The 17,989-nt window shown below is 46.3% G+C and overlaps 1 protein-coding gene across 1 annotated transcript in view; it reads right to left on the bottom strand.

Annotated features, from left to right (window-relative positions):
- Positions 1-381: 381 nt before the first annotated feature.
- The window catches only part of LOC109938336 (scavenger receptor cysteine-rich type 1 protein M130-like), a 30,655-nt gene continuing 13,047 nt past the window's right edge, over positions 382-17,989 (bottom strand). The window contains exons 2-5 of the mRNA XM_048620563.1: positions 15,280-15,410; positions 13,964-13,999; positions 1,505-1,812; positions 382-561 (exon numbers count right to left, since the gene is read on the bottom strand). Of these exons, the coding sequence (XP_048476520.1) occupies positions 382-561; positions 1,505-1,812; positions 13,964-13,999; positions 15,280-15,325 (570 nt within the window). The 5' untranslated portion in view covers positions 15,326-15,410. The remainder of the gene's footprint in view (positions 562-1,504; positions 1,813-13,963; positions 14,000-15,279; positions 15,411-17,989) is intronic.

Here is a 17,989-nt window from a genome sequence, read left to right as displayed (position 1 = left end):
CCGCCAAAGCTACACTAAATCTACACTAGTCCTACTTTCCCAGCACTAAGATGATAGCCTTGAATTTTATTACACTTCAAGTGTTCAGCCCAAGTACTTTTTAAAGATTGTGAGGCTTCCTGCCTCAACATTCCTCCCAGGCAGTGCATTCCGTATCCCCACCACCCTCTGGGTGAAACAATTGTCAAATTCCCCTCTAAACCTCCTGCCTTTCACTTTCAAATGATGTGCTCTTGTTTTTGACCCTTCGAGTCAGGGGAACAGCTGCTTCATATTCCCCCTGTCCATTTCCCTCATAATCTTACACAACTCTATCAGGTTTCCCCTCAGCCTTCCGTGCTCTAAAAAAGACAACTTGAGCTTATCGAGCCTCTCACTTCATCACCAAAATGCTCCGTCCCAGGCAATACCCTGGTGAATCTCCTCTGCACGCTGTCCAGTGGAATCACATCCTTCCGAGAGTATGGAGACCAGAATAGCACACGGTGCTCCAGCTGTGACCTCACCAAAGCCTGCCACATGCACGGCATTTATGTTGCGAGGACATTCCATGCAATGAGGCTAGAAGTGGACAACTGCAGCAGAAAAGAACTCTTTAGAGACCAACATTCAATGAAGTAACATCCTTTGCCTCCTTTCTTCCATGTCATGTGATCTAAGAAATTACAGAGAGTCATGAACACAGCCCAATCCATCATGAAATTCAGCCTTCCATCCATCAACTGCGACTATACTTCTCGTTGCCTCAGGAAAGTAGCCAACTATAAGGCTATATTCTTTTCCACCCTCTTCTGTCAGGCAGAAGATACAAAAGTTTGAGAATACATACCAACAGATTCAAGAACAGCTTCTTCCCTGCTGATATCAGATGATTGAATGGACCTTGGATATATTAGAGTTGATCTTTCTTTGCATCTTCTCTGTAGCTGTAACAATATAATCTACGTTCTGTTCTATTACCCTGACGCATTTACGTATGGCATGATGTGGGGAGGCAGTGGCCTAGTGGTAATATCATTGGACTATCATGCCAGAGACCCAGGTAATGTTCTGGGGACCTGGGTTTGAATCCTGCCACAACAGATGATGGAATTTAAATTCAATCTTTTTTTTAAAATCTGGAATTAAGGTCTAAATGATGACCATGAATCCATTGTCAATTGTTGGGAAAAAGCTCATCTAGTTCACTAATGTCCTTTAGGGAAGTAAACTGCTGTCCTGACCTGGTCTGGCCTTCATGTGACTCCAAACCCACAGCAATGCGGTTGACTATGAACTGCCTTCTGGGCAATTTGGGATGAGCAATAAATGCTGGCCAAGTCAATGATACCCACATCCCGTGAATGAATAAAAAAAGCAAAATTAGTCTGTCTAGCACAGAATACTTTTCACTGCATCTTGGTACATGTGAGATTAATAAATAAATCAAACCAAATATTACCCTTTCCTGTTCGATGTAACAGATTTGATATCCATCTCTCAGGGGAATGGCTGGGGCACTCACCAGAGCAGATGCATCCTCGCTGTGCTGGCAATCGTGCTGACCCAGGGTGTTTGATTGGCACTGCCAGAGGTTTGATTCAGACCCATTGCATTGAACGGAATCCAGCCAAATCGACGATAGGCCTTTCCCAAACTTAGCACTTCCAGGCGCAGCCTGGGCAAACCCACAACTCAACTCGGTGCAGACAACCTGCGCATCACTTAGGTCCCAACCATCATCGCAGACAGTGCCCCATGTTTTATTGTAAAAGACTTCCACTCTCCCAGAACACTCATTGTCCCCATTCACGATTCTGACCTGGAATTGTTCTGCGGGAGAGAAGAATAAATAGAGGGTCACTATGCGATAATACTATAGGTTTAAGAGGTGTATTTTGCCCTTTTTCTTAAGAAAGATTGAGACAGTAAATCTGAGAGCCAAGAAAATAAACAGTTTGTAAGGCCTTCGGTTTTTTTAAAGTTGGAACAATAGAAGCATTCGAATGAGTGGGGTCAAGCTTCCACAGAGCCAGGATTTTAGTTTTAGTTTCAGTAGCAGTTATTGGGATTTTGAAGCTGGGTTTGAAAGTTGCAGTACATTTTTCTCCCTGCTACTCTCTCGCTAAGAGTTTTCTTTGGTGTCCTTCCTCCGGGACTGGGGAGCTGCATGTGAAACAACTGTTTTTACCAAATTTGCCTTTCACAAAGGTGTGTTTATGGGATGTTACTATACTGAAACAGTGGCTGTTTAGCATTTAAATAATCAATTATTCTGTTAAGTTTTCCAGTAGAGTTAAGTAATTCCAATTTTTACTTTATTTTGTTGTATTTTAACTATAATGTATGAATAAAGTGTGTTGTGCTTCAAGACTGGTATTTTAACCAATTGAACTACATCTGGAACACTTTGCCTATCATTTTCCTCTAAAATTAAAAAACCCTGGGGGCGAGGCTATCTTCTTCATATATTTTGAGGCAGTTTGGTCTGGTCCATACACACTTCGCGCAGTTTTGATTTGTTTCGACTTATGTGTTAGTTGCCCGTATAAAGAACTCACTGCAGTTTTATACTATTCCACTTGCAAGAATGTTTACCATCCTTTTTGTACCACATGTCATAGAATCAAAGAATTTTACAGCACAGAAGGAGACTATTTGACCCAACGCGTCCCTGCTGGTGCTCGAAAGAGCTACCCAACTGGTTCCATTTGTATACTATATTGAAATCATGGAAAATGTGAAGCTCTGTGAGAGAGGAGCTGGGATAAATAAAAACAAAACTGCAACACCAACCACACCAAGCCCTGCCCACCGCCCACCTTCCCCCGCTACCCACCCTATCCCCCACCCTCCCCCACCTTCAACATTTCCATCAGGGTCTTGCTGCGGTACTCCAGCGAAGCGAGGAGGAAGCTGGAAAAACAGCATCTCATCTTCAACTTGGGGACCCTGCAGCCTTCAGGACTCAATATTGAGTTCAATCATTTCACATCCTGATGCACCTCCTTCCATGTCCTTTACCCACAGCCCAGGCCCTGTCATGACATGGGCTGCTTTCAGCACAGCCAGCCCATTCTCACCTACTCATTGTTCCCATTATTGGCTTTTCCCCTTCCGTCGGCTTACTATCAATCATCACTGTGTCTGCCTAACTTTCCTCTCTCTCTCCCTGGGATCCATCTCCACCAATCTGCTCACTCCTTTCCCCTCTGCCTCCTCCATCATCAGCACATATACCATCTTTTCCTGGCTATTGTGAGTCTTGAAGAAGGGCCACTGGACTCGAAATGTGTGGAGAATAGACCTTGGCTAATCACCTTATCTCTGTCCCTTGTGATTTCATAAGCATCTATAACGTCACCCCTCAGCCTCTGATAGTCCAGGCAAAAATAGTGCCAGCCTATCAGCCTCTAAGGGGTGACATGATTGAGGTATACAAAATTGTGCAGAGGGGAGTAGAGATAGAGTAGAGAGGAGGGACCTGTTTCCCTTGACAGAGAGATCAAAACCCTTGGGGGTCATCGATTCAAGATAAGTTGCGGAAGGATTACAGGGGAGGTGGGGAGAAACATTTTTCACACAGAGGGTGGTGGGTGTCTGTAATTCGCTGTCTCAGTTGGTGGTGGAGGCAGAGACACTAAACTCTTTTAAAAAGTACCTGGATCTGCACCTTAAGTGTTCTAAGCTGCAGAGCTATGGACTACATGCAGGAAGATGGGATTGGAAAGGGTATCTTTGTGTCAGCATGGGCAAAGTGGGCCGAATAGTATCCTTCAGCACTGTACCATTTCTATGGAGCAGCATTTCAAAGAAATTTTGCTCTTATTCTCGGTAAAATTAAAATCTGCTTGAAATATCCTTGACTTCCCAGTAGGGATGCATTCATAAGAAACATAAGAATTAAGAGCGGTAGTGGGCAATTCAGTCTTTCAAGCCTGCTCCGGCATTTAACATGGTCATGGCTGATATTATCCTGGTTTCAACTCCACTTTCCTACCTGCTCCCCATCGCCCATTATCTTGCCTTTCATCTATAACATATCTATTTCTTTCTTCATACTGTTGATTGATTCTGCCTCCACTGCACTCTGGGGCAGTGAGTTCCACAGATTCACAACTCTCTGAGAGAAATAGTTTCTCCTCATCTCAGTTTTGAACCTACTTCCTCTCCCTCTATGTCTATGACCTCTTCTTCGAGACCATCCCACAAAGTCTGCTCAATGTTCACCTCATCAATCCCCTTTAGTGTTACATAAACCTAAATCAGACCCCCTTCAGTCTTCTGAACTCTAGCGAGTACAAGCCCAAGCTATTCAACCGCTCCCTGTACGACTGCACTTTCAGCCCTGCTATCAACCTGGTGAGCCGTCTCTGTATGGCTTCCAATATATCACCATAACCTTTCTCAAGTAAGGACACCAAAACTGGACACAATATTCCAGATGCACTCTCACCAACACCTTATATAATTATAACAACACTTCTTCACTTCTATAGTCCAATTCTTTTACAATAAATGCCAGGATCCGATTTGCCTTTCTTATTCTATGCTGCACATGCTTACCCACTTTCTGTGATTCGTGCACAAAGATGCCCCGATTCCTCTGCACTGCGCTTTGAATCTGCTTCTCATTTAAATAACAATTTGCTCTTTTATTTTTCTGGCCAAAACAGACAATCTCACACTTAGCAACATTAAATTTAATCTTCCATATTCTGGCCCATTCTCTACCCTAACAATATCCGACTGTAAACTCTTTATCTCTTCATCACAGCCTGCTTTCCCACCCAGTTCAGTATCAAACGTTAATGTTGCTACGTTTCAGTCTGTGACAACAAGGTGCAGAGCTGGATGAACACAGCAGGCCAAGCAGCATCATAGAAGCAGAAAGGCTGACGTTTCGGGCCTAGACCCTTCATCAGAAATGGGGGAGGGGAAGGGGGTTTTGAAATAAATAGGGAGAGAGGGGGAGGTGGATAGAAGATGGATAGAGGAGAGGATAGGTGGAGAGGAAACAGACAGGTCGAAGAGGCAGGGATGGAGCCAGTAAAGGTGAGTGTAGGTGGGGAGTTAGGGAGGGGATATGTCAGTCCAGGAAGGACGGACAGATCAAGGGGGCGGGATGAGGTTAGTAGGTAGGAGACGGGGGTGCGGCTTGAGGTGGGAGGAGGGGATAGGTGGGAGGAAGAACACGTTAGGGAGGCGGGGACGAGTTGGACTGGTTTTGGGATGCGGTAGGGGGAGGGGAGATTTTGAATCTTGTGAAATCCACATTGATACCATTGGGTTGCAGGGTTCCCAAGCGGAATATGAGTTGCTGTTCCTGCAACCTTCGGGTGGCATCATTGTGGCACTGCAGGAGGCCCAGGATGGACATGTCGTCTGAGGAATGGGAGGGGGAGTTGAAATGGTTCACGACTGGGAGGTGCAGTTGTTTATTGTGAACCGAGCGTAGGTGTTCTGCAAAGCAGACCCCGAGCCTCCGCTTGGTTTCCCCGATGTAGAGGAGGCCACAACGGGTACAGCGGATGCAGTATACCACATTGGCAGATGTACAGGTGAACATCTGCTTGATGTGGAAAGTCTTCTTGGGGCCTGGGGTGGGGTTGAGGGAGGAGGTATGGGGGCTGGTGTAGCACTTCCTGCGGTTGCAGGGAAAAGTGCCGGGTGTGGTGGGGCTGGAGGGGAGTGTGGAGCAGACAAGGGAGTCATGGAGAGAGTGGTCCCTCCAGAAAGCAGATAAGGGTGGGGAGGGAAAAATGTCTTTGGTGGTGGCGTCGGATTGCAGATGGCGGAAGTGTCGGAGGATGATGCGTTGGATCCGGAGGTTGGTGGGGTGGGACGTGAGGACAAGGGGGATTCTTTTTTGGTTGTTGTTGCAGGGACGGGGTGTGAAGGATGAGTTGCGGGAAATGTGGGAGACAAGGTTGAGGGCGTTCTCGAACACTGACGGGGGGAAGTTGTGGTCCTTAAAAAACGAGGACAACTGAGATGTACGGGAGTGGAATGCCTCATATTGGGAGCAGACGCGGCAGAGGCGAAGGAATTGGGAATAGGGGATGGCATTTTTGCAGGAAGGTGGGTGGAAGGAGGTGTATTCTAGGTAGCTGTGGGAGTCGGTGGGCTTGAAATGGATATCGGTTTCTAGTGGTTGCCAGAGATGGAGACAGAGAGGTCCAGGAAGGAGAGAGAGGTATTGGAGATGGTCCAGGTGAACTTAAGGTTGGGGTGGAAGGTGTTGGTGAAGTGGATGAACTGTTCGAGCTCCTCGTGGGAGCACGAGGCGGCGCCGATACAGTCATCAATGTAATGGAGGAAGAGGTGGGGTTTAGGGCCAGTGTAGGTACAGAAGAGGGATTGTTCCACGTAACCTACAAAGAGGCAGGCGTAGCTTGGGCCCATGCGGGTACCCATGCCCACCCCCTTTGTCTGTAGGAAGTGGGAGGAACTTGTGTCCCTGCTTGCAGATCATTTATTTTTATCGTAAATAGTTGAGACCCGGAAACTGAACCCTGTGGCACCCCACTACTTGTAGTTCGCATTCATAAAAGGACTCAGAATGATCTTATCTGTGCAAATAACAGATGCTGCCTCGCCAGAACCACAGTTGTGTTTTCCCCAAGCATTCGCGGGGCACTGGATTAGATTAGACTCAGTGCCTCTGCACTCAACATCATCCAACCAAAGGGGGCAACAGTGGCTCCGAAATGGGCCCCAAGAGGCGCCAGTCTGGCTGCCCCACATTCCATTTGCTTGCAGGCAACTTTCGTATCGAGCAGATCCCAGTTATCGTCACGAACTGTGCCCTAAGTGCCGTTGACAAGGAGATCCATTCTGCCAGAGCATGGTCCTCCTCCATCAGCCAAACGCATTTGGATAGTTTCTGAAGGATAGACAAGCGCACATGCCATCAATCGTCCTCCAAATGTGCCTTTATCACTGCGTGAAGTGAAAAGATCAAAGTCTTTGGCCCCCGTGGCTTTACCCTCGGTTTTAAATCTTGGATTTGTTCTTGCAGAAATGTTGCATTGTGGTGTAATGGACTTGGGCATGACAAACAGGGCAAGGGAGTACATGATAGACACTAGGACCCTGGGAAGCACCAGGGTCAGAGAGACCTTGCTGTGCATGGTCCCTTAAGATATACAGATGGAAAAACTGGTTAAGGCAGCATATAGGGACACCTGCCTTATTAGGCAAGAGTTTAAGAGCAGGGAGTTGATGCTGGAAGTGTATAAAATGTCAGTTAGGTCACACAGCGAGAGTTTTGTGGGCAGTTCTGGAATTCACAATATCAGAGGGATGCGATAAGGAGAGGGTACAGAGGGAGATTTAACAGGATGTTACCTTGGGCGATGGAGAGTTTCAGTGGTGGAGAGAGTGTGGACAGACTGAGAATGCTTTACTTAGAGCAGAGGAGGTTGAGAAGGGAGGGCATGATTGAGATGTATAAAATGATGACGGACATAGATAGGGTAGACAGGAAGAAACATTTCCCCTGTTGACGGGATCAATGACTGGAGGAGGGGGCATAGATTGAAAGTAAGTGGCAGGAGATTTAGAGGGGGATGTGACCCAGTGGGTGATGGGGAATCTGGAACTCCCTGCCTGTCAGGGTGGGAGAGGCAGAAACCCTCCATCACATTGAAGAAGGATTTAGATGTGCACTTGTGATGCCAAGGCTATCGAGAGGTGGTTGATTTTGACTGGCGCAGCCTTGATGGGCTGAAGGGCCCTTTTGAAATGTGATGTAGAACTCTATGGCTCCATTACTCGAAATGCATATCAGTCCTGAGGGCCAATTTTCACCTTCAGCAACTGACAAATGGTCCTACAATGGGAAGAAATATCCATGTTTGTGATGGAAATATTGATGTGAAGTTTGGATATCAACAAAAACTTTGATCTATCTTCCCATACAAATCAACATTTTGGAGATGATGAAGCAGTAGACCAAGTAGTTGGCAATGCACATCATTCCTTCTTTTAAATCCTTTCTGCACATTTCTCAATTCCATGAAACAATTTGGCTCAGCAGGAAAGGTTAATCATTGAACTAATGTCTGGAGTTGACCCCATTAACTTTTGATGAAGTAAGTTCATGAAACTGCATTGGGTGGGCAGGGGTCTGCAGCAATGTATGTTACAAATAACCATGGATGGTTTTGAGTGGAATTTCATTGAAGTCTAATTGGTGGGCCATCAGCCCTTCCCCTCCTGCCCTGTCAGTTCTCAAGGGGACATTTACTCATCTTGTCACTTTGCTCTGCCCAGTAATTGGAAAACTGCATTTTCTGCTTTAATAATGACCAGCCTTTACAAATATACACTGAATATTGACATTGGATTCTGGTTGACATTGTTGAAAAGCTGACACAGCAGAACTAACTCACTGAACAGCATTTCATCTTATATACAAGATCCCAGCCGCATCAAATTAAACATGCCACAATGCAGGTAGGAAAACTGCAGGGTTATAACACCAGTAAAAAATAAAGTCAAAAAAGTCTTTTCAAAACAGAGTGCTGCTGTCTCCTTAGAGAGAAATAACTGATGCTGGTTTAACTTGAGGGTCACCACACCTCAGGCAATGGGAGGTGTTGAGAAGGAGAGTCCTTATAGTAACCTCAGCCACAGCGGGAATCGAATCCAAGATAACAAGGTGTAGAGCTGGATGAACACAGCAGGCCAAGCAGCATCAGAGGCGCAGGAAGGCTGACGTTTCGGGCCTAGACCCTTCTTCAGAAATGGAGGAGGGGAAAGGGGATCTGAAATAAATAGGGAGAGAGGGGGAGGCAGATAGAAGATGGATAGAGGAGAAGATAGGTTGAGAGGAGACAGACCGGTCAAAGAGGTGGGGATGGAGCTAATAAAGATGAGTATAGGTGGGGAGGTAGGGAGGAAATAGGTCAGTCCAGGGAGGATGGACAGGTCAAGGGAGCAGGATGAGGTTAGTAGGTAGGAGATGGGGGTGAGGGACAGGTTAGGGAGGTGGGGACGAGCTGGGCTGGTTTTGGGATGCGGGTGGGGGAGGGGACATTTTGAAGCTTGTGAAGTCCACATTGATACCATTGGGCTGCAGGGTTCCCAAGCAGAATATGAGTTGCTTTTCCTGCAACCTTCGGGTAGCATCGTTGTGGCACTGCAGGAGGCCTAGGATGGACATGTCATCTGCGGAATGGGAGGGAGAGTTGAAATGGTTCCCGACTGGGAGGCGCAGTTGTTTAGTGCGAACCGAGCGTCGGTGTTCTGCAAAGCTATCCTGAAGCCTCCATTTGGTTTCCCCGATGTAGAGGAGGCCACATCAGGAACAGTGACTGCAGTAGCAGATGTGCAGGTGAACATCTGCTTGATGTGGAAAGTCTTCTTGGGGCCTGGGATTTGGGTGAGGGGAGAGGTGTAGGGGCAGGTGTAGCACTTCCTGCGGTTGCAGGGAAAAGTGCCGGGTGAGATGGGGCTGGAGGGGAATGTGGAGCAGATAAGGGAGTCACGGAGAGAGTGATCCCTCCGGAAAGCAGATAAGGGTGGGGAGGGAAAAATGTCTTTGGTGGTGGGGTCGTATTGCAGATGGCGGAAGTGTCGGAGGATGATGCGTTGGATCCAGAGGTTGGTAGGGTGGTACGTGAGGATGAGGGGGATTCTGTTTTGGTTGTTATTGCAGGGAGCGGGTGTGAGGGATGAATTGCGGGAAATGCGGGAGACACGGTCGAGGGCGTTCTCAACCACTGAGGGGGGGATGTTGCGGTCCTTGAAAAACGAGGACATCTGAGATATACGGGAGTGGAATGCTTCATCCTGGGAGCAGATGCTGCGGAGGCGAAGGAATTGGGAATAGGGGATGGCATTTTTGCAGAAGGTGGGTGGGAGGAGGTGTATTCTAGGTAGCTGTGGGAGTCGGTGGGCTTGAAATGGATATCGTTTTCTAGGTGGTTGCCGGAGATGGAGACAGAGAGGTTCAGGAAGGAGAGAGAGGTATTAGAGATGGTCCAGGTGAACTTAAGGTTGGGTTGGAAGGTGTTGGTGAAGTGGATGAACTGTTTGAGCTCCTCATGGGTGCACGAGGCAGCGCCAATACAGTCATCAATGTAATGGAGGAAGAGGTGGGGTTTAGGGCCAGTGTAGGTACAGAAGAGGGATTGTTCCACGTAACCTACAAAGAGGCAGGCATAGCTTGGGCCCATGCGGGTACTTATGGCCACCCCCTTTGTCTGTAGGAAGTGGGAGGAATTGAAAGAGAAGTTGTTGAGGGTGAGGACGAGTTCGGCTAAGCGGATGAGGGTGTCAGTGTGGGGGGACTGGTCATGCCTGCGGGACAGGAAGAAGCGGAGGGTCTTTAGGCCATCTGTATGGGGAATGCAGGTGTATAGGGACTGGACATCCTTGGTAAAGATGAGGTGTTGGGGACCGGGGAATTGGAAGTTCTGGAGGAGGTGGAGGACGTGGGTGGTGTCACGGATGTCGGTAGGGAGTTCCTGGACCAAGGGGGAGAAAATGGAGTCCAGATAGGTGGAGATAAGTTCGGCGGGGTTGGAGCAGGCAGAGACAATGGGTCAGGTTTGTCGATTTTGGGAAGGAGATAGAAGTGGGTGGTGCGGGGTTGGCGATCGATGAGGTTGGAGGCTGTGGGTGGGAGGTCACCTGAAGTGATGAGGTTGTGGATGGTTTGGGAGATGATGGTTTGGTGGTCGGGGGTGGGGTCATGATCAAGGGGGCGGTAGGAGGAGGTGTCGGAGAGATGGCGTCTGGCCTCGGCGATGTAGAGGCCAGTGTGCCATACTACAACTGCGCCTCCCTTGTCCGCGCGTTTTATGGTGAGGTTGGGATTGGAGCGGAGGGAGTGGAGGGCTGCACGTTCTGCGGGGGAGAGTTTGGAGTGGGTGAGAGGGGTGGAGAGGTTGAGGTGATTGATGCCATGACGGCAGTTGGAGATGAAGAGGTCGAGGGAGGGTAGGAGACCTTGGGGTGGTGTCCAGGAGGAGCGGGTGTGTTGGAGGTGGGAGAAGGGGTCAGTAGAGGGAGGGTTAGGCTCACGGTTGAAGAAGTAAGCGCAGAGGCAGAGGCAGCAGAAAAACTGCTCTATGTCCAAACGTGACCGGTATTCGTTGATGTGTGGGTGGAGGGGGACAAAGGTGAGCCCTTTACTGAGGACTGACCGTTCGTCCTTAGTTAGGGGGAGGTGTGGGGTATGGTGAAGACTCGGCAGGGCTCGGTGTTGCTGTCTCCTCTGGAGCTGCTGGCTGTGGAGGCGGTGGGCGGAGCGACGTCAGCGTCGGCTGTGGGCAGAGTTGCGTTGGCTGTGGTGGGCGGAGTTGCGTTGGCGTCGGTGGTGGGCGGAGCGGGGTAGGAGACGGCAGCAGCGGTGACGGTCGGTCCGTCCTCAGTGTCTATGGTGTTGGTCTCGGAAATGGAGGCGGTGTTGCAATATGACTGGCATTATCTTCCCTACAGCAGAGGAGGTTGGGGCAGGGCGAACATGATTGAGCTGTATAAAATGATGAGGGAGTGTAGATAGGATAGAGAGGAAAGAACGTTTCCCTCTTGATCGAGGGATCAATGCCAGGGCTGAGGAAGTCGATAGGTTGAAAATAAGGGGCAGCAGGTTGAGAGGGGAAGTGAGGAAAATCATTTTCACTCAGAGGGAACTCACTACCTCTAAGGGTGTGAGAAGTAAAAACCCTCATCACACTGAATGTCAAGATCAGATGTTTGGATTCCCTCTCAATGGTAAACTCAAGGATGTTGAAATTGGGGAGATTCAGTGATGGTAACACCATTGAATGTGAAGAGGATGATGGTTACAATCTCTCTCAATGTTAATCATTTGAATATTGATAGTCATGGGCTCAGCCCATGTGTTGTTGTAATACATCTCAACTCTCCCTGAACAGGGGCCATCTCCATCCCTGAGTCGCACTGCAATCGGATCTGAAGGTAAGGAGCAGATACAGCATAAATAATGATCCTCCAGCGAAGCATTTATTTGTTTAAGTGTAACATGAAGTCAAGAGAATTGATTGATCAAGATATTCATCAAAGTGATAAAAACAATGGATTTGGTACTTCAAATAAACATTTCAATCAAAGGAGGCCATCTTATTCCCAAATACAGGCCTGCTCCCCTTAAATCAATAGGACAGTACAACACAGTAACAGGCTCAAAAACACCAGTTGCTGGAAAGTCTCAACAGGTCTGGCAGCATCTGTGAAGAAAAAGTCAGAATTAATGTTTTGGGTCTGGTGACCCAACCTCAGAAACTGATCAGGCCCTTCGGCTCACTATGCCCGTGCTGACCATAATGCCATTCTACACTCAACCCATCTTCCTGTACACCATCTGTATCTAGCTATTGCCTGTCTGTTTATATATATCTGTCTAAACATCTCGTAAAGTTTGTTGTCATATCACTGGCGTTGTTTTCCTTATAGCAGAAGAGATTGAGCCATGTGGGAACATGATTGAGACATGTAAAATGATGAAGGGACATAGATAGGGTGAACAGGAAGACATGTTTCCACCTTGACAGAGGCCTCAATGTCAAGGGTTATGGGGAAGTGCATTAGAATGAAGGTAAAGTGCAGGAGGTTTAGAGGGGAGGTGAGAAAAATCTTATCCACCCAAAGGGTGTTATGGAATCAGGAACTCACTGCCTGTAAGGGTGGGTGAGGCATAAAACATCATCACATTGAACGTCAAGAGGCATTGTTTCAATTCTCTCTTGATTGTAGACCCCAAGAAGTGGATAGTAGGGGGATTCAGTGATGGGTAACAGCATTAAATGTGAAGAGGGCAATGGCTAGAATCTCTCTCAATGGTAATCATCAGGATATTAATAGTCACAAATTTGGTGATGGCAGCACTATTGAATGTCAAGGTGGCGATTGCTAGATTCTCTCTCAACGATAACCCACAAGATTGTGACATTGGGGAATTCAGAAATAGTAATGCCATTGAATGTCAAGGGGGCAATGATTAGATTCTTTTTCAATGGCAACCCCTGGAAGTTGACACTGGTGGATTACGTTATTGTAATGCCACTGAATATCAATGGGAGATGGTTAGATTCTGTCTCAATGGTAACATACAGGATGTTGATAGTTTGGGGATTCACTGAGGGCAACACCATTGAATGTCAAGGGTCGATGTTAGAATCTCTCGCAATGGCAACCATAAAGATATTGATATTGTAGAACTCTGTGATGGTGACACTACTGAATGTCAATGTGGCGATTGCTAGATTCTCTCTCAATGGGAACCCCCAGGTTTATGACTTTCGGGAATTTAGTAATGGTAACACCATTGAATTCCAATGGGTGATGGTTAGATTCTCTCTCAATGGCAACCCCTAGGATGTCATTAGTCGGGGACAGTAACACCAGTGACTGACAAGGGGCAATGGTTGCATCGTCTCTTACTGGACATCGTCATTGCCTGGCATTTGTCTATTGTGACTCTTACTTGTCACTGCTCAGCCCAAGCATGGCTATTATCCAGGTCCTGCTACATGTGGACATGGACTGCTTCAGTCTCTTCCACAAATGGCAGTAGACGCTGGATCAGTTGTTAGTTTTAAATCTGAGGTAGATCAATGTTTGTTCAGCAACGATAATAAGGGGATGGGGGCTAAGGGCAGGTATATGGAATTAAGTCTCAGGTCACTCATGATCTCATTGAATGGCGGAACAGGCTCGAGGGGCTGAATGGCCCACTCCTGTTCCTGTATGTAGTGACTGTGTAGCACTGACAGTCTAGGATCCACAAGCTGCAAGAGGTAAATCATGCTTCACACTTCCTTCCAACACAACAGCTGAATCAATATTGTCCATCATCCAATTGCTAATTGTAAATTAGCGCATTCTTGATCTACTTATCATAAATAGATTCTTAGAAAGTCACACTTTATACACAACAATGGAGCAAAATAAGCATCCATTCCAATTAATCCTTTGCTCACATGCATTCGAAAACAAAAGCTGTTCTTACCTGTTGAAGCTTGGCACCTCATTACCGTCAAATGAACTGTAAGACGAAGAGAAAAGAATTTGATCATCACATGAGCCGTTGTATTCCTTTTGTATTTCACTGCCTCCCTATAGGGTGAGCAATGCAGTACTGGAAAGATTATATAAGTTGTAAAATAAAAAGACTTCTCAATATTCTCTAAGTTTCAATCAGATTCCCCCTCATCCTTCTAATTTCCATGGAGTACAGACTCAGAGTCCTCAACCTCTCCTCATATGACAAGTTCTTCATCTCCAGTATCTTTCTTGTAAACCCCCTCTGGACCCCCTCCAAGACCAGCACATCCTTCCTCAGATACAGGGCCCAAAACTGCTCATAGTATTCCAAATGTGGTCTGACCAGAGCCTTATACAGCCTCAGCAGGACATTTCTGCTCTCATATTCTAACCTTCTCAAAATGAATGCTAACGTTGCATTTGCCTTCCTAACCGCCATCTGAACCTACCTGTTAACCTGAGGAGAATCCTGCACTCAGACTCCCAACTCCCTTTGTGCTTCAGATTTCTGAAGCCTTTCCCAGTTTGGAAAATAGTCTAAGCCTCTACTCTTCCTACTAAAGGCATTGAGCACTTACTTCCTTGCACAGATGGGAATCTTTTCATCTTTGAACAGCTCCAAATTTAATGAATCACTGAATCATCAGTAATCAGGTTACAAATGAGTATAAATGGGTAAATAAAATGAGTTTGCTAGGCCACACTGCTAAAGTACTGTGTGCAGCTCTGGAATCCACCTTCTAGGAGGGATGTCATAGCAATGGGTGAGGGGGAAGAGCGAAATTTACCAGGACGTTGCCTTGGGTCCTGGAGAATTTTCAGTGATGAAGAGAGATTGGGCAGATAGGGGTTGTTTCCCTTAGAGCAGAGCAGATTGAGAGAGGGGGGCACACGATTGAGATGTATAAAATGATAGGGGCGTAGATAGGATAGACAAGAAGAAACATTTCCCCCTTGATGGAGGGATCAGTTATCAGGAGTCATAGATTGAAAGTAAGGAGCAGGAAGTTTTGAGGGGATGTGAGGAAAAGCTTTTTTCATCCAGAAGGTGGTGGCAAACCTGGAATTCACTGCCTGTGAGGGTGGAAGAGGCAGAAACCCTCATCACATTGAAGAAGGATTTAGACATGCACTTGTGATGCCAAGCTATGGGTCAATTGCAGGGAAATGGGTTCAGAGAATAGTGAGGTGGTTGTTTTTGACTAGCACAGACATGGTGGGCTGAAGGGCCTTTTTCTGTGCTATAGACCTCTCTGACTCTAAATTTAAAGAATTACGTACTTGAATTTATGAAAAGCACACCATCCAGTAATGACCAGAATGCCATTTTGATGCGATGTTGTTACAGAATACTGGATATTTTCAAGGGCTTCCTTTCTTTATGTGTCCAGCGTAGCTTACGTTGACAACCTCTGTGGAATTAAACAAAAAGCACAAGATAATTCTCAGATATAGTAGGAACTGCCCATGCAGGAGTCTGAGATAACCAGGTGTGGAGCTGGAGGAACACAGCAGGCCAGGCAGCATCAGAGGAGCAGGAAAGCTGATATTTCGGGTCTGGACCCTTTTTCATAGGGTCCAGACCCGAAACTTCAGCTTTCCTGCTCCACAAAATAATCCTAGCCTGAGAGGCAGGGCAAAATTCAGAGGCTGCTTAGCTCAGTTGGTTGGATAGCCAGTGCGAGATGTAGACTGATGCCAACAGTGAGGGCCCATCTCCATGGTTACCATGAAGATCTCTCCTTCTCTACCGCTCCCCTCGCCTGACCCTCAGGTTAACCCACCATCAGTCACCTCTCTCTTAATGGGAGAGCAGCCCAATTGTCTGAAGGACTTTATCCTCAAAGTATGAAATGCAGTGAGCAGATTTCAATTTGATTCAACACCATAGGTCACATTCTAAGGGTCCAGGTCCAAAATCTGCCCATGGCAGATGGTGGAATTCAAATTCAATCAATAATAACCTGGAATTAGGAGTGAAATAAGAAATCAAAATCTCATCAAAAGCTTTTTCTTCTGCTTTTTTTTAAATCATCCTGTGTATGGTGTTCTAGGTAACATCCATGCTTTACAGTGATTGCATAGTTCACAATTGGTCCAATCTGGTAACAATTCAGCAAAATGCTTTCAGGGTTTTTTTAAATTTAAAAATGACATTAGACTTTGCAGCACAATGTGGGCTTGCCTCAATTTTCTCAGGCTGTGTGGTGGCTCGAATTTTGCTCAAATCCTAATGTGCACTGTGAGCATTCTGTACTTTAAATAATCTTGTAACTAAGGTATATTTTCTTCTTGTCTATGTTGAGCATGCAAAAACATGTTTTGAAACAATTAAAACAGGATTTAACTTGTAAACAAAGAAAATTAAGAGTCTAATGATGACCACGAATCCATTGTCAATTGTTATAAAAATCCATCTGGATCACAAATGTCCTTTTAGGAAAGGACATTACCTTCCCTTACCTGGACTGGACTACATGTGACTCCAATCCCCACAACAATGAGATTGACTCTTAAATGTCCCCCCAGGCATTTAGGGATGGGTAATAAATCCTGATACAGCCAGCAAAGCCCACATCCCACGAACCAACAATTTAAAAAATTATTGGCGATGTATCGAACAGACCAATCCTGGAATCGAGAGTGAAGGTGCTGGATGCCTGGATAAGGATCTGATATTGCCCTATTTATAATGTCAACCAAATGTTTTTGGGTCAAAGAATTTACCAATTGCATTCTTGATCAATTGGGGTATTAAGAGTGATAAGCGAGAAGGGCTGGAAAATAGACATGAGGAATGTCGGATCAACCATGATCCTATTGAATGCTAGGGCAAACTAGAGGAGTTGAACGGCCTACTCCTGTTCTCCATTTGGTACTGTCTCATGGTGTTTCCAGAATGAGTTGGTAACAATGTACAGGATGATCTCTGGTGTGGAGGTACTGTCTTATGAGCAAAGGCTAAACAGGTTGGGATGTACTCACTGGAGTTCAGAATGAGAGGTGATGACATTGAAACATATTGAGCCCTGACAGGGTCAATGCTGAGAGGTTGTTTCCCCCTCATTGGAGTCTAGGACCAGAGGGCACAGTCTCAGAATAAAACAGATGCCAGATAATAAAACAGATGAGGAGGAATTTCTTTTCTCAGAGGGTTGAGAGTCTTTGGAACTCCTTGCATGGAGAGCTGTGTGTGGGGGCAGAGTCCTTGTGTATATTTAAAGCTGAGACAGGTGGATTCTTGATCAGCCAAGGAATGAAGATTTGCGGGGAAAGGGTAGGGAAGTGGACGTGAGGAATGTGGGATCAGCCTCGATCCTATTGAATGGTGGAGCAGTCTTGAGGAGCTGAATGGCCTACTCCTATGCTTACTTCTTAAGGTCTTAAATAGAGGTGAAACATATTTACTCTGTCAGATTTGGTTGGTTGGTTAATGGATGGATGAATGGATAGATAGACAAACAGACAGACAGAGAAACAGACAGATATATTTAAAAACTGAATGTCCACTTCCTTTAAGAATCCTAGTGTGGTACTTTAACACTATGTTTGAAATCTTACCGTTCAACTTCATGGTGTTAAATTCTACATTCTACAAATCACAGAATAATATAACAATTTATGTCAATATCGCCCTCTTTTGAATTATTGTTTCCACTGGAAAAACATCAATGTAGGTCCTGGAGTGCAGTGATTTTTTTTATTGAACTGATTCTGCACACCTCCCAGTTTAATCTATCCTTCAGACAATGTCTCGAACGGAGCTGATCAGGGCAGTCTGGCTGTGGATGAGAAAAGTTCTGAAGGATGAATAATTTGTGGAAAACAGAAATTGCTGGAGGTAATCAGCATGTCAGGCATGTCATGTGGAACAGGAAACAGAGTTAAAGTCTTGACTCTACCATGACTTTGAAGGTGCCTGCCCCTATACCTCTCCCCTCACTCCCATCCCAGGCCCCAAGAAGACTTTCCACATCAAGCAGATGTTCAC

This window comes from Rhincodon typus, chromosome 47, assembly GCF_021869965.1.
Source record: "Rhincodon typus isolate 14 chromosome 47, sRhiTyp1.1, whole genome shotgun sequence".
Lineage (NCBI taxonomy): Eukaryota > Metazoa > Chordata > Chondrichthyes > Orectolobiformes > Rhincodontidae > Rhincodon > Rhincodon typus.
This window is presented reverse-complemented; position numbering and strand designations above follow the sequence as displayed.